Source organism: Bactrocera latifrons, unplaced genomic scaffold, assembly GCF_001853355.1.
Source record: "Bactrocera latifrons isolate USDA-ARS-PBARC rearing strain unplaced genomic scaffold, ASM185335v1 scaffold_119, whole genome shotgun sequence".
In the NCBI taxonomy this organism is placed as follows: domain Eukaryota; kingdom Metazoa; phylum Arthropoda; class Insecta; order Diptera; family Tephritidae; genus Bactrocera; species Bactrocera latifrons.
Window position 1 is genome coordinate 303,640 of NW_017534619.1, and position 23,266 is coordinate 326,905.

The following is a 23,266-nucleotide window of genomic DNA, read 5'->3' on the forward strand; positions in this document are numbered from 1 at the left end:
AAACCGTCAGCATCGTATACAGCAAGTTATAAGATACAGCATTGTCTCTTCGAGTCTCATTATAAAACTTTCAATGATTCGTTTTCTTAAATGTCTAAGCGAATTCCATAAAATATTTCAAATATTATTCTCATCGGATATTTTTATGGTAAACAACCAAAATGTGATTCTTATCTCATTCCTCCGAACTACTCGCACTACTACTTGAAAATCAAAATCGTCGCAAATGTCGGCGTTCTGACTGGACACTGTCCAATAGGTTCCCACGAGGTGCGACTAAATACTTTATAGGACAATCGTTATCAAAGCTCTGTGGAGATCCATGAGGATCTAGGAATCCATATTTAAGAGTTTTTTAGTAATTCAAAGGATAAGTAAATATTTGAATAAGATCCATAGGTTTTGAATCAACCCTATGACCTAATCTAAGCTCCCGTCGAAAACGGACAAGAGAGACTAGAATTAAAATCGTTAAATCTAACGAAGTCTCTTCCGTTTAGTATTCATATAACTTGAAAAGGGTGTATTAGGTTTTCTAACAGCCAAAAGAAGTCGATTTAGCCATGTAGGTATGCCTGTCTAACTAGTTCCCCAGATATCTACTGCCGAAGCTGATACTTTGTAGAAGCCGCTGATATCATATCACTACATTTCAAAATATTCTCCGATAAGATCTATTATATCTATCGATGTGTGAGAGCTCGCATTGTGTGATGAAGAGTGACCCGTCTTCAGCGGTTGATTTTCCTGATTTTTTGAAAGACAGCTGACAAGCTGATGTTTGTGTAACACTCAGAGTTTACTGTTTTATGTTATTCTAGTTGGATCGTTGTAACCAGTTGTTCCGAAACCACAGGCAACAATTTCTTTGAAAGTGCTTCGTGCGCGAACAGTTTTTTTTTTTTTTTTTTGTTTTGATTCGACTCATTTGGAAAAACTGGAAAAACCCATACAGTTTACTGTTTTTTTCTTTCGGGCTCATAAGTATAAATCCACTATTCATCATCTATTTTAGACGTGTTTTGAAACATGATTATTTTATTTTTATAAACATTTCTTTCTTCCAATCGGCACTCTGTTTTGAGCGATTAACATATTTTGTGAGATAGCTCATGAAAAAAATTTTCTACATTCAAATGTTCTTGTAATATTGAATGTTTGTTAGTCCCACTAATGCCTCAAAACCTCGATACGTCACACGGCGGTCTTGCAATAACAGTTTGCGAATCAATAGGTACTGAATGAAACTGATTTTGGACGACCTTCAAGAAATCCGTCTTTGAGTGATCTACTCATGCACTATTCATCGATAAACACTGATCCTTGATGGAGATTCATGGCCACAAATTGAAATAAGTTGATGGATACACTGTGGCTGAGGTAATCGGCAAGGAAAGTTGCAAGATGAATATTTTAAGTTACTGTACAAATAGTCCGCTGCACTGGGCTTGCCAAACCCCGGTAGTTTACCTTTTAAAATCATGTACTTGTGAGAAACACTTTTTATGCCGCAAGATACCTTCACAAAATTCGGCATAAACTTGCTTCCGCCGTTTTACAATAGATGTCTCTAGGGTCAAGCGCTGGTCGATTAAATCGATTAAATCGTTTTATATCGATCTTGGACATTTGTGTCAAAATTAACCCAAAAAAATATTTGTAGAGATCTGTTTGCATCCCAAACTTATTCTCAACTGGAAATGTCACTTTTTGAGCCGAATTGTCGATATTTGCGTTAAAAGTATTGCTTTTCTTTTTTAATTTCAAGAAAAGCTTTACTGAGGCTGACACATACATAGATAATACTATTACTCTACTACTACCATCTATATGATTTCTATTAGGTAATCGTATTAAAAAAATATAGAATTTTTGTAAAGCAACTTGTGTTAGTTTCAAAAAAATGGATCATAAAGCATTTCCTGTGTTAATTAAGCATTGCTTTTTGAGGGAATAAGGGAAAACACTTTTGGACCTTAAATTTACAAAAAAAACGGCGGAAGCAAAGTTGTAGACCATATCTTCGAACAATATTGTTCAAATTGAATTACTATACCACAAGGGCCGCCATACAAACTGACCTATCAAATAATTATATACTGCAAAATAATAATACAATAATACTTCGAAGACATTTCTGAAAACTGAGGTCAGTTATAAAATGTTAATACCAACTCTAATTTTCGGGATTTTCAGATGCAATGAAGTAATACTGTAAATCCACAATAAAAGGAAGTGGTTGAATACAAGGCCTTAAGCGGAAACGAAAAGCATACATATTCGAATATCAACCTCTACAGGTATATTAAAGAGCATTCGTGGTATTAACAAATTGTGTTAAAAAAATGTATCGAACTCAGTTTTAATGCCGCTTTCTGTTCATTTCAGTACAAAAAAAGTTATGCACAAGTAATTCAAACAATAAACCACATTTTTCCAATACAAACGCACTTACTAACCAAATACACCCCTTATACAAATCTCAGTAGCTTAATGCTTATGAATCTATAAATTTAATACTTTTGTACCTCCCATTGTGTTGGACACCATAAAATAGGCGCGCATGCGCCAAGCGGCTAGGCATTTGCTTGATTAGCAATTAACAATTTAATGGCTGCAAGACAAATTGAAATCAGCAAATATTAGTTTTTATTGCAAACACTCAATGGCGATGATTAAAGCCTCATCTTAACACTGAAATTCAATTTTCATTTTATTTTTTAAATTCGCTTGATAGCAGTCAAACTGCTGGTAAAATGGAATACGTTGGAGAAGGAAATGAAAGAAAGTGGAGGCATGATGAATTGCTTTTAGTGAAATTTCTTAAGATTTTAGGCCAAGAGATGAGATATTAAAATAAATGGAGTAATGTGTAGTCATCATTAACATAATATTTTGGAAATTTTATATTAAGTTCATAGCCAGCATGTGCCCTAATAACGGTTGATCCCTCTAGAGTTACCTTCCCAAGTGGCATCTCTTTGCTCTAAGGGCTTTTGAAAACTTCCAAGAAGATCCGGCGTTTTCGAGTCTGATTTTTTTCAATAATGAGCCCCAACGATGATGCCGGTGAGAACGTAACTGTTATCAAACAATGATAACTGACTATTTGATGCCAAAAATTTAAGCATGTGACATCGGCGTTGAAAGCCAAACAAGGCGGCACCATTTCCCACACATCAAATCAATGAATGGATTTATTAAGAAAACACTTCCGTGAGCAGATAAGTTCACGTTTTGGGTTGATCGATTGTATCACCCTTTATATAAACTGATGTTTATATCCGACTTTTTGACTTGTCAAGTTTTCTATTAGATATTCGGAAGAAATTGAGCAGCATTCAAAACAGGATTGCGACTTTTCAAATCAAACAATTTAGAATTAAATTACGAAATAACTCCAAATTCATAACACACAATTTTTGTATACTAAATAAAAACTTGGAATTAAAATTTGAAGTTTTTAATCTTCATTTTAAATATTTAATTCGATTTTTGGCACTTGAAAATTATTTTTATTCAGTTTTTTGGATTACAAACTATTTTTGAAACATGAAACTGCGTAGCGTCTTGTTGGGAGTTGATGTTGTCCGCATCGATTTCATCAACAATTTCGTTTGTGGACGAAGTCGCTAAGCCGAAAATGGGTGTTATCGGAGATTTTTTTTACACCGGAGAACATGAATTTGCGTAATAATCATGTGCCATTTCCAAAGTGTGTGCCTAAGTGAAACGTCACATTGTAAATGCGTAGACGCGTTAGTTTGAAGTTTCGCTTCAAAATATTATATGTATTTATTGAAAAGTTGCGCTCCTAAATGTAGGCAACAATTATATCTTATTTATCGTGCAGGATCCCTGATAAGTAAAAAACTAAAAAAATTGAATATTTCTATTTAGTCCAGTTCGTAACTTGAAATGGTTTTCAGACTATACATACTATATATATACATATTTATGTTTGAGGAAGAAGTTAGAAATTGTAGCTATTCCCTATTGGGGAAATAGATCAATGCTAGGCAATATGAAAGGAATATGTTATTTATACAAGAAAACTAGCCGAGAATAACTTAAATAACTTGGAAAAATTTACAGCAAACTACGTTGAAGGTATAATATTATATATCTCCATAATCGCTCACCAAACCATTTCACTGGATTAACAGTTTCAAAAACCAGTCGAAACTGAAGCACGAAATAATTACTTAATAAACTAAGAGATCAAAATTTGGAACCAGAGAAAAATTTGGAGCCCGAAATTACAGTTAACGCACCCACCGCAAGGACCCACCGAAAGCACTTTCAAAAACATCCTCAACTCCAAATTTAAATGCGTGTTGGCTCAACAACTGCAATTCACAATATGAAAACAACAAAATTTTGCTATCACAACAACAACATTCGAAATTAAACTCATGAAAAAAAAAATATAAAAAGGTTGAATAAAAAAGGAGGATAACAATAATTGCTGCTGACAAACTATGATTTCTTAATTCCCAATATGGCAGCTGCTGGTCAACAACGCATGAACATCGCATGTAGGAGTTTTTACTCGCCACAAACTCGCAGACGAGTACAAAAACAACAAGCATATGGAAAAATAAAACATAAAAACTAAAAACTTTAATATTCAACCAAAGCAGAGTGTAAACAATGAAGTAACCACAAACACAAACACAAACACACTAAAAAATTATAATAGGAAAAAATGAATAATAGCAAATAAGTATAAAAAATAAATAGTGCAATGGAAAAATTCAAGTAGCTGAAAAAATTGTCGAGATTTCATGTTAAACACTTCGAAACAGAGTGTGCAGTGTTTGTTTGCACTTTGCGCAAACGTATGTAGACACTGCAGCTGGGCTTGCATGGAGTCCCACACACCCACATACACCCATACATATATGTGAAGCTGGTAAATATGAGCAACCACAATTTATTACAGTAAATGCGGCAGTCCGCAGCGGAATGATTACAAATTGTTACAATTTATTAATTTTTTTCACATGTCTGCATATAAGTATATGTGTATGCGTGTGTGTATATGTAATTATCCTCAAACATAGATGCATAGATAAACTGTGAAATTTTGAGCTCGTGAAAAATGATTACAATTTAACTTGTTGTTGTTACCTTAAAAATAGTTATCATTGAAAACTCTCATGTCAAATATATCGATTAAATAACGGTATAAAAGCTGCGATCACCAAAAGTAGAAAAGCAATGCGAACGTTGACTGTATTTGGGAGTGGCCGTTGATGGCCACAGACGGTTCCAGTTTGGAGTAAATAATTTTCGAGTTTAAAATAATTATTTAAAAGAAGCAGACAGAGACTGGTTTCGTTTAGTTTTGAATTAACATTTTTTATATTAAATGAGTATTATTAGAGCATATGGTTGCCATAGATCTGAGAGCAAGAGGTGATTGCTCGAAACGAATATCTCGGGTTTATGAGAAGGAGGTAAGTCATAAATGCATTTCTCAAAAATAGAGCAGTGGCAATTGCTTATTTTCAAAACAGTCGATGCTATTCAAACCAAAATTAATGCTCCGATAAAGATCGAATATATATTCAACCAAAAGATAATAAGATTGATTTATTATTTCCAAAATCAATCGTGGAAAATATCATCTTAAGAATAACAACAAATGAAGCGCTCAAGAGAGTTTTATTATCGAGAGAGTACATATTTTCCGTGTTGTCGTCTTCCGTGTTAGCACTGGAATTGTGATCGTCGCGGGCACTTAGCAAGCGTTTGTTGACGAACAGCCTCTGTGCGGCCGCTGGATTCGTCTGACTTACTCACTCTTGGCAAAGTTTATCTTGACGTAATCGTCAGAGTCTCTCAGGACATTTTCCAAGAGGCACTCATGCTGTGAGGATAAAAATCAAATCAGACGCAAACTGTGAAAGTTGTACGGGAGAAAGCAAGCTTTAAACGTCTAGGCACTTTCCCATCTATTATTCAGATTTTGCAATAATAAGTTAGAAACAGCTCAGCAACCATATCTTCCTCGAACCTGGAGACATAGCCGAAACTCACAATAAGCGCTATATCAAATCTGTAGTTAGAATACTGGAATTTAGTACTACAGATAACCATATATCGGCGAAGTCGATCAGACTCAACCCATTTGGAAATGTTTCATCATAGAGGCTGAATTTACCGACCGTAGTGCCAAAGATACCTTCTGAGCCCACCCGGACGTTAAAGTCGCCAGCTCTAGTAACTGCGCTTCAGGCGGTCATAGAAGGCATCTTTGGTCACATTGTCCTCTCTTCCGTCGGAGCGTGGGCGCAAATTGACGATATGTTGAAGGACAAAAGCTTTCATGCGGATTGTATGCAAGATGCTCATCGACGGGGGTGAATGACAGTACTCGGTGACGCAGTCCCTCTCCCACCACGAATTCCACACCGTTCCTTTATATGGCCACTGCAGTAAATGCCACAGGGACCTACTCGCCTCAATCCTTGTCTTGTCCATCACATTTCTTGGACGGCGGTGATGTCAACATTACTCTAACGAAGACCGGATGGGCAGCGGCACCTTGCCATTTAAGGGACCGGACAATTCAGGTAAATGCCGTGCGTTTGCCATGGTCGTCATCAGGGTCTCTCAGCCGGGGCTATTAGTGCTTTTTTATTGAGAGCGTTTTTTTCGTGGCGGGTCCCAAACATAGTGCACAACCCTGTGGACCTAAGCGATTTACTTCCTTCAAATTGGAATCTAGCCTATAAATAACTCGGTTTACTGGGCTAAAGGTTATCGCATAACCTCAAAAAAAACCGAAATCTACTAGCTCTAATTTTTCGTCTTTCCACACTCAACATTAGACCACTAATTCATCAGATTTCGAAATCAGTTTCCACCACACGCCCCTGGAGTTATCATGTCATACCGTCTACCGCCGCTTACGCGAAAAGTGGTCAATCGCCATCATCACTGTTTTATCAGCTATTCATCGCTGCCACCGCAAACAGCGCACGGACCAATAACCTGCGACTTTTCGCAACGAAATTCACTCACTGAACAGCAGACAATCGGAGTACTTTCTGCAAAACTGCGGCGATATGCGAAGCCTCATATTATTATGCCATCGGTGCTTTATTTGCTGCTGTTGTTGTGGTTGTGTTGTTGCTTTATTGTAATAATATAGTATTTTTCGTTTTCAATTTAAAAATGCAATTTGTGCTTTGCTACGACCATTCATAATTCAACGACTCATTGCGCGGTGCGAGAGCGTATCTTCCATGTTTATGTGGAAGCGTTTCCTTCCATTGCAACTGTTGCAACTGTGCAACTGTGACCGGCAATAATCGATTGCAGCGGTAGCAACGGTTATTAAACAGCACTACAGACAAATCTAGTATATTTTATGTGTTTTAGTGTATGTTTGTTTGTATGTATGTAAATCACATTGCAGCTGGACAACCTTTGTGGCATGCAAGCGAGATTCATTCATCTATCGCTTATCCGCTGGGGTACGAGACATGACTTTGAGTGTCGATTCGTAAGCGATGAAGTAAAATACAAGCAATATTTACTGTTGAATAATAATATTTATTCATAGAAAAATATATATGTATGTATATATGTATGCACATAAATTGTTTAGGAGTAGAAGGATATCACTGAAACCCGTTTTTTGATTTTATATCTGTTATAAACGGTTACTTTTCTAACTAGACTTACATACATATGTATATTTGGTATAAATATGTTTTATTATTTATCGTTGTAAGCGTAAAATATGCATTTGCCGATTTGTTGGCTTTTGCATTTTAGGAAATGCTCGCAAATCAGCGTTTGACACATGCAACTTCCACATTTTCTATTGTCCACTAGTAAAGTAATATATACATAGTTGCATCATTGTTTGACATTTTTTGTCTATATATATATATGTATATACGTATGTACAAAGCGTGTATTAATAGTCATATAAACAATAGTTGAATTGCAACCGGAATTGATTTCTCACTTCTCATAGCTGCAGATGTGACAGGGGCAAAATTTTGCTTAGATTACTGGCTGCAACATTATTGGATATACAAATATACATTCACGATATATATAATTTATATTGAAAATATATTCGATTTTTGTAAGCCCAAAGAAGCAAAAAAAAAAGTTTCTCTAACTGCTATAATTGAGCGATAACTGGTCGTTGAAATTTTCTACTTAATTTCTGGCCTAAATTAGTGCTTATAAATTACCATAGGCCTTGGTAACATATGTACTAAAATACAGGATAGTCAAATTAAATGGCTTATGGAATAATAATTCTTTAGTAAGCATTCTCATTCTTCGGCTTACTACATATGTATATAAATAAATAAGTAACAAGTCACCGTGTATTGAGTCGCTTATAGCGGAAAAAGTCTAAGGCATTAATGAAAATTCCAGAGAGTAGCACACTCATACAAAAAAATCTCTAACTGTCTCATAGAACGATTGTTGTAATCGGAGACGTATGAAGAAATATCTTTAGCCTGAAATCATGAAATTTGATATATTTCAATGACCTAATAATCCAGATTCCAATTAACTTGACACCGAATAGAGTCATGGATTATTTTAGATATGTTTAAATGCGTACTTCAAAATATGAGCATCTAACAAGAATTTTCTGTACTTTTTTCCTATGGCCATGGGTCGCTTCCGCACCAAATTTACTCTAGCGAATAATGTGCATTCTCAAAGACTCCGTACATATTATAAAAATATTACTGTTTGGTTTACTCTACGGGCAGAGGAAACCAATAGTCCATGTTGAAAATGGGGAAGGCTATGGAGGTATGATGATGAGTTTTTGAAACAGTACGGCGCTGCGTGCCATACAGCCAATGAAACAATCAATTTATTGAAAGAAACTTTCGGTGAGCATAATATTTCGGGTTGTAGACCTATGGCGTAGCCCCCAATTTTAATGTGACTTAACACCCCTCTGCAGCATTCTTTGTGGGGATTTGTGAAGTCACTTGTCTACGCAGATAAGCTACGAAGGTCGAGTATTTTCTTTTAAGAACTCAATTGCTGCGAACGGCGCCGAATCAACTCTCCACGGTCTTCGTGTACACTCTCAGCTACGGCTTATATATTTTCTTCATTACATGCTGGACGCGGTCTTCTCGGTTAAATATTATCCAATAATGAATGCTGGGTCTGATGATCAGTAGGTCGATATTAAGTTGAACAAAGCGCGCGAAACACATTTTCTACAGAATGTGAATTTTCTTTATAAAGTTGAACGATTTGTAAACGTTGTTCAGACATAAGTTTTCCAAGATGAAATACCAAACAATACTGAACGAAAATAACATGCTAGCTTGGACACGACTCACGCATGATCTGACGAAAGAAGGCTTTTGAAAAAAGTATGTACATCCGCTTGGATCATCCGTTACCTCGAGCAGGGCATAATGAAAGTAACGATCGATTATGGACTATAATATTTATTACTTGTTTCAGTTGTATTTGTCAAAGATATCCTTTATATATTATTATGTATATATGTAATATGTAAGTATATAGAAATCATATTATTACTTGTAAATATAATTTTCATGATTTGTGGTTTTATTTTCATTCATTATATAAAAGGTATGCATTGTAGATATTAGCGTATACATATGTACATATGTATGTGAGTATAATTCAATATTACAAAGCTCAGTTGATGCCCTAAATTAGCAATAATTATTGATAAAATTATGTGTTCTTTGCATTGCAAATATGACTAATAGCAAAATTATAAAATATATTAGTAAAACGGCGGTAGGCGGCGGTATTCCACCTTTAAACAATATGATATAATCAATTAGTTATTTGAAAGGAAAGAAATCACAGCAAAGTTTTTGTTATGCAGTATAAGTAATAAAATTTGTTGATTTAAAGAGTATTCTCAACATTTCACTCAATTTCTGCCCTCTACGAAGTTATTGCCAACATCATCATCCAAGGGTGTCACAATTCTTGATTTTTCTTAAAGAGTTGGATTGTCTGAAGCCAAAAGCATTTTCCGTTATATCAGCTACGCTTCAAAATTTCAAAATAAATAGGTATAAGGTTATCTTCGAAGACTGATATTATGCTCTCGACAACACACACCGAAAAATAATAAATCTTCCACTGTCCCGAATTGATGACCATTTACACTCCTTCTGTTAAAGAATCACAACAAACCAACTTTTCGGTGTGTTGTTTTGACACGTAACTGTTTGAATCTCTTCTGCAAGTTGTAAACAATAATAACTAATAATAATAACTAGCAGTCATAACTAATTTTGAAGGCGAACAATAGATCTACACTTAATAGCATCAAAACAATAAGGAGAACAGATGGTAATCGTAATGTGTGGAATACAATGCACGCGACAGACTGCAAACGACATCTGTCAAATATTAAAATACACACTTTCTTATGGGCGGACCTATTTTGACAGCTGCACGACTACACGACTGCAGGCCGACAGTTGTCGTTCTCGCTAACTTCAATTTATCAATCAATCCTATATTTGCCAACGACAGTAGGACGACAGTAGAGTTGACAGTAGAATGGAAGATAGAGAGGTGATGGAGGAGGATATTAAATACGTGACAATCAGCGAAATCTTTGTTTAAAACAAATAAAATTATCAGTTTAAAAAATAATTTTAAAAAATGCCTAAAACGACAGTTTTTGTAAATTATATATGTAATAGTCTAACTATTTTACATAAAATTTTTCACATTTCGCCCTGAAACCATAGGTTGGTAGGCACCTCAAAAATAAACCTCAAAAAGTATGACCTCTTAATATTAATAGGAAAGACCTCGGCTTTTCAGTTTCCTATTAAGGGGGGGATCCAAGTAGAGTTACGTTTTTCAATAGTCTTTTTTGACAGATCATGTTTGGGACGTGTCAAACTTACTCACGTATAAAACAACATGGCGTATTTTAGATGGAGATCTTAAATTGAAAGCGTACACAATTCTAGCGAAATCTCTTCGCTATATGGACTCTTAAGTTCCAATAACATCCAATGTTTTCGAGCAAAATTTTGTTTGCGATGAAGTCCATTTGTGGCTCAATGGGTATGTAAACAAGCAAATTGCCGCATTTGAGTCGAAGAGTAACCTGAAAAGATTCAAGAGCTGGCATTTCATCCAGAAAAAAAAAGGTTTGTTGTGGTTGGTGGGCCGATGGATTCATCGGTACATATTTCTTCAAAAATGATGCCGGTGAGAAAGTAACCGTCAATAGCGATAGTTATCGCGCCATGTTAACTGACTATATGATACCTGAAATTGAAGATCGTGATTTCGGAGACAACAAGACGGCGCCACCTCCCTCACACCGCATCAATCAATGGATTTATTGAGAGATCACTTCGCTGAGCAGATAATTTCACGTTTTGTACCCTTTGATAAGCCACCAAGAACATATGACATCATACCGTTAGAATTGGTCTCAACGGATGGAGCTTCTAAAACGTAACAAAAAAAAAAACAAACACCAAAGAATGTTCTTTCGAATGATAATAGTAATTGCCCATTAAATTTGAAGTTTCTTCGTTTTTTCTTGAAAAAAGTAGGGAATCTCTAAATAGGCCACTCTTTATTTCCTTATTATTGGAAAGACAATTTCATATCTGAGTATCTAGTATTAAAAAAATGTTCACCAGATGCATACATATTTTTGTAGGCAATTGAATTCTACATATGTATGTGTTTTTACATACATATACTATATACATATTACGGTTTCTGGTGGAAATTTTTTAATACTTAGAGAACTCTTAATATTTTTTTTTTTTTACATTGAACATAAGTGCGTTAGCAATTTTTAGAAAATACTAAAATTCCTGTTGAGTAGTAATTTTTGTATGTTCCGTGGATGTGTGTTTACGTGTGCTCATTTATTTACGCGATTTGTTTGCGCTGAGAAAAGCTAGCACAAGAATTCGGGTTGCTACGTGAGCTGAGTATGAGTAATCGATGCCATCAAACGGCATAGACAATAAGCTTCCAACGAAATAATAACAACAATAAGAACACACATACATATACAAACACGCTTCCATACACGTGAGAGTAGATGTATGACTGCATATGCAGATAACAATTGAAGTTCACTTGCCTTTATACATACATACATATACGTATATATGTACATACATAAATGGTTAAATACAATACATACGTATGTTTGTTTGCGGATATAGAACTTTCAGATAAATATACACAAATATACATGCAAACATTGCCACGTACACGTAAGTCACGCATCAGCGAACTTCACGTATACGCGCCAATTAATATGCACACACACACACAAACAAGCACAAAAAAAATATGACGAAAATGTAGGTTGATATTGGTTTAGTCACACATACATATGTATATACATAAATTTGTACATACATATGTAAGTATGTAACAAGCGGTAGTGAAGCACGGCATATGAATAAATTTATCAATAATAACAATATATACATATATAAACACAAACTTATTTATTTATTTATTATGAAAAGCACAAGAACAAGTTTGCCAGTAAACGCGAAATTCAGCGAAAAATACCAAAAGAAGTGAGTCATGGGCAAAGCACGGGCATCAATATGGCGTTACTACATTTATTTTTAAAAATTTTGTGATTTTATATATGTATCTCATTTGTGGTTGCTGTTGTCAGCGTTATCGCAAAAGTCACTCATCATTGGCAGGTCTCCCCAAAACTCACACCTTCAGTTGCACCGTTGAACAGCAGGAGCACGGCGACGCACCTCCAAGCCAAACGCGAGCAAACAAGTTTACTTTTGTGACTCGCTGACGCGTTTAAAGTTCACATAATCCGTTAAGTAAATACGTCGCATATGAAAACAAATAGCTGGGCACGAAGAAGAGCACTGCAAGTGATGCAAAGCCACTGAACTGACGAAGCGCTGCAGAAAAGACAAACAGTTGGCAAGTTGGCGTGAGGTGGTTATGCGCATTGGCAACAACAAAAGCGTAGTCTGTGCAAATTGTTTGTTGTAAGTTTTTTTTTTGTGTTTGTGTTTGTGTTGCAGAAAAATATGAAAGCTCTGAGGGATTGCCACTGTATGGTGTCAGCTTTGATTGTTCAGCTCATCAGCATTATGTCGGCTGTGAGCATACCTACAGCGGCGCAAGTACTTGCAAGCACCGCCGTGTCCATATTAATAGTAGCACTGCGGTTTTCTTTATGAAAATTGCAAGAGCGTTGCAGGAGGATATAGTTACATATATATAGAAATGTTATTATTTCAGTTGGATATGTACCTACTAATTATGAAAAGCTCGAATTACACCTGAACTAGACCTAAAAGTATCTTAAAGTAATACCTTTTTTTTTAATTTAAAAAATTTATAAAGCCGGCTTATTTTTGCCTTTGATATATGTATGTAGGTACATATATTTCTGAAAATTTGTTTTCTCGAAATTTTTAACAATATTTTAAGTTTGTAATGGTTCATACGATAGAAAAATAATTAGAATGTAATTATGCCAAATTTCAAATAAATTAACTAACGAGAATTTAAATTTCCTTATTTCGAGTAAAACGCGTTTAAAGTTTTATCGCCGGTCCACAACACTAAAACAACTATTACTTGAAAATAATTTGAATTTTGAAAAATATTTTTAGGAAAAATGTTCTGTTTTTTAAATTGTCAAAATATGAAAAAAGATTTTTAAACTTTTAGAAAAAAATGCTTAAAAATGTATATTTATCATATTTCTCCCCCATACTAATATAAAATGAAGGCGAAAAAAATCGTTTCCATTAATATGACCGCAATTGTATTTTTTTACAAACTCCATGCAAATACAAAGAATTATATTATCGCTAACGAACGATGTCAAAAGCTGTGACTTTGTTGTTGGTCTTGTTCCACGTAAATTCCTTTCAATTTGTTATACTCTACATGAAAATGCATAGCAAATGCATAATTCCACTATTTGCTAGTATTCAACGTGAGTAAATTTGCATTATATAAAAGCGCTTGTTATTTGCATATCAAAACCTTGTCACCCAGCTATTGATTGAGTACAGCTGTGTTTGCATGTTTCCTCGTGTATAACAGAAAAAAAAACTCATAAAGAAAAATAATATTTATCGATATTGTTTTCAGTCGTACAGAAAATTCAATCACAGGTGTTAGAAAGAAGTATTTCCTCTGGTTTAAAGTAATATACATATTGTTTTGATCATGTTTTACACTCCACGAACAATTGTGACATATTTTTTATTACGATACTACAATTAGAACACTCACTATGCATCGAGAAGTTCATGGTTTCCCTCAGTAGTGAGGCTGAATGGAACGATTCTGATACCTATGGAAAGTTTACCGAGCATATTCAAAGCTGAGGTGTATAGCACATTGCAGCATATTGGAATTTATCAATATGCTGGAGCTAAGTGAGTCGTTGTAACTTAGGAGGAGGCACAATAGACCTTAGGTCGCGAGAGCAACCTTACTTATTTATCTAATCTAATTACTAGGGCTTGGTAATAATAGGGACCCATCCCTTCCCAAATATTTAAACACTTGATAAAGGTTTAAGGGCAAAATAAATATACGTATGTTATACTATTTATCCAAGTTGTATATGAGTCGGAGGTTTTCCTTTCCGACAGCATTAAATTTCAATACTCAATAAATTTGAAAATAAATTAGCAGCAGCAAATATGTTTTTCTTAAAAGAGCGACAAAAGAACGCACACTTCATTTAAAATGCCTCTATGATACTAAAAAACTATGAAATATTTGCAGATTTTAAATTTTTTGTTGTTGTTTTGAATTTTTTTTAGGGAAATATCAACAAAAAAAATCACTCCTTGATATCTATTGGGAACCGAGATTACAATTCTATATTTTAAGTTGCTTAACCTTGCTTCACGCGAAATAGCCGAATTTTTGTGGTTTTTTGACATGGCATTTGGTTTCTTTAGCGAATGTTTATTTGGTTCTTCCTTACTTACTCGCGTTGAGTTAATGCAAAAGCTTTTTATATAGTGATGACTTTCAACAGCTCAAATTTTGTTGAAAAAACATTATGCCTTAGAGCGGGTCGATTTAAAGGGAGCCAAGAAACGTATGCCGAAAATGTTATGTGGATCATTTTAAACACATTTGCCTTAGAGTCTATAGGTCTAAAACCAATTTTAAACCAGTGATTTTTAAAGCGAAATTATTTAAAGATTATAAAAATTTGTTCATTGGTATATTTTCATATTATATTGACCACACGTCGGAATCGGCCAAAACGGACTACTATATCACATATCTTCCATATAGTCAATTATTCAGATCACTTCGCCTTAAAAATCTCCGGCTCCGTTTTTAAACCCGAAGTTTCTTCGACAAAGTTGTGCAGAATGATCCGACGAACATCTCTAGCATAGGCAATTTTGACTTTTCTAAAAAATGGTGTTCTCTACTGATTTTTTTGAAACAAAAATTTCCTACAAGGCAGCTGGAATCTGTAACCAACAAGCCGCTAGCAGCAAGCGAAACAAAGGCGCTTCAGAAGTCGCTAACTGAAAAAAAGCAAAAGCACTCGTATGGCGTTGGCGGAATTTGTTTTATATGTAAATATGTATAAAATTAAACATACACAAAGCCGTCTATTTAATTATTTCACTACTAACAGCATTTCATATGATAATGCACACTCGTTCAGAGGAACATACAAAAAAACACATGTTGCAGGTATATAAATATGTATAGATTTATGTGTGGAAGTAGGTGAGCGATGCACAGGTTCACAACGTTGAAACACAAATTATAACACTTCAACTGAGACACATAAAAATGCAAAAACCAAAAAAATACAGCAACAAGTTAAAATAAAAGCAGAAAATTGTCAAGCTGGAAAAAATTGATGAGCACCTGAAAACACCCGCACATTATGGATCCACTTAGCAAAGTCTATTGTAATTACGTAAATGTAATTTTTGTTGTACATAAATACGGTATGCTAGTATACACATGCAAGTATATAAGAGTCGTAAATCACAATTTTTTCGATACACCATTCAACGACGCAATAAACATTCGACAATTCAAAGTCAACTTCGCAGTTATTCCACATTTAATGATGTTTTCTTTTTAGAGGTTAGGTCAGACTAGAGTTTCCGTTCCGAGCTCGCATTCGTCACAGAAAGTGTGCAGAATTAGTAAATGGATAGAACATATTCCACAGCTTTTTATCTTTCATTTCGGAACATAAAAATCAGCTTATCTATCCTATTTGTTGCCATTGCCAAATCAATCGATATTTTCTGAAGAATCACACTGAGTGAATGAGTTAGAGACAGAATGCGGCCCAACGCTTGTAATTAATCGTATGTGGACAACTTGGATGGTAAATCGAGGGGAATGTATCAATCGAACAGATGAAGCTGAATGCAGCATATAATTCAGGTTCTCTATCAAGCCGCGTCGTTTCAAATGATTGGTGGCTTTAAGCCAATCTTTCACATTCAGTTACAGATATGATTGGATTTTGTTAACAATTTGCATACGTTGCTGCAATTTTTAACTTTAGTGGTATCTTATATGCCTATCAGATAGATCAGAGACAGAACTATATTTGTGTTATTTATATTTTTTCAGAGTAGTAAAATTAGTAGTAATCTATTTAGCCCTTAGGGGGAGGGTGGGATTTTGTTGAAAAAGATGATTCCGAAGATTGGCTTAGACCCGCCATGTTTAAGGAAAATATGTACAGAATTTTATTATTAAGTTAAACACATTATCAATAAAGGCTAAACCCTAAAGTTCATTTGCTTTTTTCATACTCACAGAATGAACTGTCAGAATTGAGGTATCTTTTGGAACTCTAGATTGGCCGAGCCATATTAAAAAGCTGTCAATTGACATTAACAAGCAACTACTAGACCTCCGGAAATACAAAAATATATTATATTTTGTTTTGTACTGGTATGTACGTGTGTGTATGATGACAGCAAAAGTAACTACCTGACATTTGATTGCAAATTCAGTTGCAGTTGCCGCATTGCAGTCTTCCTGGCTTGCCCCAAAAGGAGCAAAATAATGTTCATGTACCACATGTATGTATAAAAATATATAAATAAATGGAAGAATAATATTTTGTGCCATCTTATCGCAGCAGATATGTTTTTGTATGGAGGAGACTATGCAACGTACATATGTATGTGCCGAGCATAAAACAGCAAGCGCTGCATATTTTTGGTTACCGCTATCGCATGCATTCATACTACATAATATGTATTATATTATAAATATGTGTATAAAAATGTTTGTATATACATACATACATATGCATGTAGATGCATATAGCCCGCTGTGCACACAGTTGCAATATAAGTAAATAATAAATAAGTTGACTTCATTTCAACTACAGTTTATCAACCTTAATTAAATGCCGGCAGCGGCAATTCTCTGAATAATGGTTAAGTGCCAAGCAAAGAATTGGCATACGAATTCCCAGCGCGTTATACAAATGTAAATGTATTTGTGGATACTACGTAGGTATATATGGTATGTAATGTGAACTGCCTTGCGGTAAACATCCGTAGTCGCTCGCCAGCGATCGATCATGCCACAAAGCGTAAACAAATATCCTTAACTAATCAAACATCAGCAGTATGCAGCCGTTGTCCACTTTGTTGCTGTTGACTTATTTAAAGGGCAGGTTTTTTAGCACTTCTGGAATCTGTTATTTACGTACTGTCTGTATGTATGTATATTTGTACATATGAAACTATCACAGACATGTTCTCATTAAAAATTAAAGCAAAACAAGAAAATCAAAAAAAAAAAAAAAATACATTGACAGGAAACAGGATGAAAAATTTTTGGTCTTGAGCATCGATAAGCGCGTCGTGTAAATAGATAGCTGAGATTACAGAAAGACACACCGGCTGTGAAACATGCACGAGAAAGGCTGACCTTTGAGATACGCTATATTTACCTATTAGAGTATATACTTTTTTGTTTAAGTACCCTCAGCTCAATAGAAAGCTTGAAGAATAAAGCTCCAAAATTAACTGCAACATTTTTATTGGAAATTAACTACTAAAATTTTAGTTTACTATAATTTTAATTTCAGTTTTCGAGAATTTGATAAGTGCTTCTTCTTTTAGAAGCTACATTTACTTAATAAAACTCAAACCCTTTAAGTTTGATAACTAAACTTTAATATTTACCAATTTCCCGTTCTTAGGTAATTCGAATATCTTAAATAGATGGCAAAACTTGAAAGAGTAGCAACTATAAGCGACAACTAAATAAGGGTGAAAATCGTCACACAATCTCCGAAGCCTTCCGAAAAACCGAACATTTAATGAAGTCACTGACCTTTTAGGTCTTCTAGAAGCCAGATACAATTTGTTGAAGCACCTGTATCAGCAAAAAATTGTAGAACCCGCTCTCCTAGAACCTTAGAAATACGCAGCATCCCACATAGCGAACCATATATAGTAAACCGCAACCTACTGGTTTCACTTTTTGTCATTCTACGTACAATTTTTTTAAGTATTTGCTAATCCAAAATTCCTTTTATTTTAACAAAAGCATAAATCCTAACTGCTTTAATAATTTATCTCAATAATAAATGTTAAGGAACTCACCTCTTCACAGTGCGGCACCGTTTGACATTTTCTGCCTCCTTCACACTATCCCAAGAATCTCCAACGCCGAGCGATGACATTTCATCCAAGCGCTCTTCATCCTCCAAACCCGAATCCTCCAAACTTATGTGACAGCTGGTCATAGTGACCTCTTTGCCATTATCGCCTACCTCAATCCAATCGGAAGTGCGTATGCGCGCGGAACGTTCAGTGCCATATGGCGATGAATCTGACGAACAGCCTGAAGGGCAACGTTTTCTCGGTGTGCCAACACCGTTCAATTTATTGTTACGATTATTCTTTTGCATATCATCTTCTTCACCATCTTCGGTGTCTTCTACGTTATCAGCATCGACATCTTCGGTGTCGGGATCCGCATCTTCAATGGAATTACAGCGCTGACGTGTTTTGTTGTTTGCGATATCGTCGTTGCTGTTGTTTAAAGTGTTGCTGCTTAATGATACTTTTGTTGTTGCTTTTATTGGTGTTGCCGCCTCATTTGCGTTTATGGTTGTTAACTTGGTGATCGGCTCCGATACTGGACTGCTTAGTGGCGTTTGGTCTTTCTTAATGAGTATAGGTGTTCCTACGCTAGTCAAGTTCTCCATGGAACTGCTTCTATCACGCATTGCTGCCAATTCGGATATAAGTATCTCATGGAAAGCTGTCTTCTGCCCTGATGACTTCAGGATATTTTCCATATTTCCAGCCATGCCCTCAGTACTCGTATTCGTATTGATATTTATACGTGTGCAATTATTGGCCAGCTCACCGGTTGTAACCACAGTGACAGAGGTACCACCAGCGGTGGCGGTATGAGGTGTAACCTGATGTTGCAAGGCAGGCTCATGTTTTGTTATTACAGGCGATTCGTTGCCGTGACGCTGTTGGTTAACTATTATTTCCGAAAATAAACGTTCGGCCGCATTCTTTAGATTGTTCTTCAGCTCAGCTGTCTTACCGCCCAAAAAAGTATTGGCTCCCGTATTGATTGTTGTGATATTGGCACGTGATGTAAAGTTATCAAGTGTTGTTTTCGAACGGCGAAAAATACTCACACCCGACGAATTCGATTGTGAACCATTGTTAATGGAAGTGTCCTCCAAGTCGAGCGTAGCGACAGGCACCTTAACAATTTTACGCGGACGCGGTAAGGGTTGCACCGATGTCGGCAACTGATCGAGCTGTATCTTGCCAACGCGCTCGAAATCAGCACGACCTAAGCTCAGACGTGTATCCTTAAGGCTACTCGTTTGAGATTGCGATTTTGGTGAGCCACTACCCATGGAGTGATGACGACTGAGGTTGACGGCGGTGGCCGACGTTTGGACGATAACGACATCACCACTGATATTACTCATATCTGTTGCACTCACTGTGGCAGCCGGCAGTGGCGCTGGACTTTTACCGGTCACACTATTAGCAGGCACTTTGGTGGCAATACCATCTTTTTGCACTGGAACGGTAGCTTCATTTTTCATCGGTACTGTGGCGTTCGGTTTCATTGTCGGTATATCGGGTGCTTTACGTAGCTTTAAAGGCGGCTTTGGACCAAGTCGATTGGTAGTGGAATTGTTGGTTGCTGTGGGCGATAATGCTTCCGGACGTTTGGGTGCACTCATCGAGGGCGACTTATAAATAACCGTACGACCGCTAGCTCCGGCTCCAACTGAGCTCAACGTTGGTTTCTTCTGTATAATCGGATGTTGTAAATTGCGTTGCGTCGCCTCAGCTGTGCTCACATTGCCAACACTCACGCGACCACTCAAAGACAAAGTTGTTGCCGAACTGGTCGCTGTTGGTGATGCCATTGATGTGCCTGTTATTGTATTTGTTGTTGTTGTCGCTATACGATTCTGTGCTGTCGCTATCGCAGTATTCATAACTGATTCTCCATTGCGTTGTGTTTTCAATAAACCCGCTGCGTGCGCGCTTGCATGCGATGGCCTCGGTGGGACGGGCGGTCCAGCTTTTTTCAACGGCATTGCCGGCACCGTTGTAGACATTATTGTTGTTGTTGGTGTGGTTGTGGTCGCCATAGCTGGTTTCGCCTAGGTGTGCACACGCGATTCACTCGTCGTCTGTCGTCTGCGCCGTCGCCTCACTTACTCTGCGCCCAAGTCCACTCTGCACTAGTATGGCTAGTAGCTATGTTTTATCGTTAGTCTGTGTAGATCGTTTGTTGTTTATGTTGGCTGCTGTTGTTCTGGCTGCGGCTCTAGTTCAGACCGTTGTTGTCGGTCGTCACAATAACCAAATGAAAACCTGTATTTGTAGGTCACTTTTTGTTTGCGGTCCGTTGTTGTAGCTGCACTTTTAGTGGCACTAAACTTGTTTGCCACCGCACTTTCAGCTCCACACCACTCACCGTCGTCCGTGTCGTCAATTCAGCACCTTTTGGTCAGTTGATTTTCAAATTTACTATGGCTGCATTCGCCTCGCGCCTCGTACATTTGTTGGCGCTCGTAGTTATTCGCAATAGCGGCGTGTATTAGCACCTATGCCTCCACAAATCTGGCTGGCAGATTCTTGTCTACTGCACAGACGCGTTTCGCGTTTGCTTTATTTTAGCCTGTTTCTACGCGCTGTGCACGGCCATAATGTTGGAGGCTGTGGCTGCGGCTATGTCTGTGTCTAAATTTGAATCTAGGTTAGTTGGGTACTTTGCCGGTCACTAAACGTGGTTTAATAACTCTGCATACGCTGTACTCTCGTTTGTATGTACATATGTATATGTATATGTGACAGCTCTATTGAGAGTGACAACAACTAACTGACCGACCGCGTCGTAGTCCCGATTCACTTAGTCCCGCACGCTGTCTGGATACTTGTTTTCACGCTTGCGTTAAAAAGAAAAGTTTTCTACAATTCGCGCACACGCTCGGACATTCAAATATCGATTTAGGTTGATAATTCGCAGGCGTATGCGAAACTCATTGATTCACCACGACCACGCGCTCACTAGTCAATAGAGGGAGGTTGTTTTATTGCTGTTGTTATTGGATGAATTGGGTTCACGTTTTACTTTTCTCACTTGCGCCTTGCGCTTTACGTTCGCTCAATAAATCACGCTTCACACTCGCGTCAGCACACATGCGGTCCGACTTTGCTTAGTGGGGTAGGCAGGCACATTAGCACTCATGCGCAGGCGTAGCAATGGGCAGCACTACGAGAAAGGCGGTTTACAGCCGAAAATGTGGCATGAATTTGGAAAATAATCAACAGTAAATAGATCACAAGCGCTGCGCTGCAATGAAAGCGCACTTTTCGCGTTTGTATGTATGCGTGTTGCTGTGATTTCTGCTAACGTCACTGCAACTGGATCGCGTCGCTGTTTGATGTTGTTGTTTATACAATTACGTACATATGTGTACGCCTATATTTGTTATATGTTTTGGTTGTTTTAATTTTTATTTCGTCGCTTTGAGTTTTGTCTATTTTTAAACACGTACATATGTATGTGTGTATTTTTGCTATCTGGGTGTCAGTGAAAGGTTTTCGATTTCTTACTTTGTTTTATATATTTTTATGATTTTCTTGAATTACTTTTTTGTTCAAATTGGTGAATTTTTGTTCACCTTTCCTTTTCACCACTCACTGCTTGTGTAAATTGCTGCTGCAAATTTTATTGCAAATACTTTTTTTGTTGGTTTTGCTAAATGCTTTTTGTTTTACTTGTTATACACCCATTTGGCGTCTCAGTTAAGTAACACTAAATAGAGAGGGATGAATCGCTAGTTAGTACTGGCACACAAATTACAAGGCTTTGACGTATTTACACGGATTTAAAAAAATTAGACATTTTTATTTATAAATTATCAAAAAAGTTATTTTTAATGGCAAAAAATAAAAAAATCTACAAAAAGTAAATTTTATTAGCAATTGGATAAATATTCGCTAATAAATAAATATAGTCTCCAACGTACTGCTGTTTTTGTTATTGTGGATGACTACTCAATAATGACTACTAATAATTCAGAAACCCTGTGTAATTGCACCGCATTGGGATCGTTTGTAAAGCCACAGAGTCGGTTGAAATTCGTCTAAAGGATGACTACTCCTAAAAGACTTTTTAAAAGAACTCTATCTGATAGTGCAAAGATCCGAAACTAGTCTATGCGTTGCTGCATATTGGCAACAGCGTTCAAAGATTTAATTCAAAGTTTTGTTGTATTTTTCTCTTTCTTATTATTAATTTTCAAAACATATTTAATTTTAAACAAATGACAGCTCTATTAAACAACCATATTTGTACAATTAATAAAATTTTCTTTATTTACTGTTTTAATTTACTTAATTATTTTCAATAAATTAAAGGAAGAAACTTAAAAAAAATATCATATTTTTTAAAATGCGTTTTTAGAAATGTAGTGCTGAGAATAAAAAATAAATTTGAAGGTCACTTAAAAAACAAGCAACAATAGCCATGCTTAAAAATATTTGGATCTCAAAACAATTATTTTATTATATTTTACTGTGTTTTGTTAAAATAATAATAGGAGAAACTAGAAAAAACATAATACTACATTATTTACAATTTTTTTCTTTTTAGTTAAATATTATAATGTCGTTAAAAAAATAATTGGCTTAGCTTAAACTTTTGTTTTTCTTTCACGATTTTAGAAATAATATTT

At 36.0% G+C, this 23,266-nt stretch overlaps 1 protein-coding gene across 2 annotated transcripts in view; it reads right to left on the reverse strand.

Annotated features, from left to right (window-relative positions):
• LOC108978182 (serine-rich adhesin for platelets) overlaps nucleotides 1-23,266 on the reverse strand; it is a 117,472-nt gene that overhangs the window by 88,466 nt on the left and 5,740 nt on the right. The window contains exon 2 of one of the 2 annotated variants that reach the window (XM_018948341.1): nucleotides 18,633-22,248. In XM_018948341.1, the coding sequence (XP_018803886.1) occupies nucleotides 18,633-20,671 (2,039 nt within the window). In that variant the 5' untranslated portion in view covers nucleotides 20,672-22,248. Of the gene's footprint in view, nucleotides 1-18,632; nucleotides 22,345-23,266 lie in introns of both variants that reach the window. The other variant, XM_018948340.1, reaches the window with a different exon arrangement.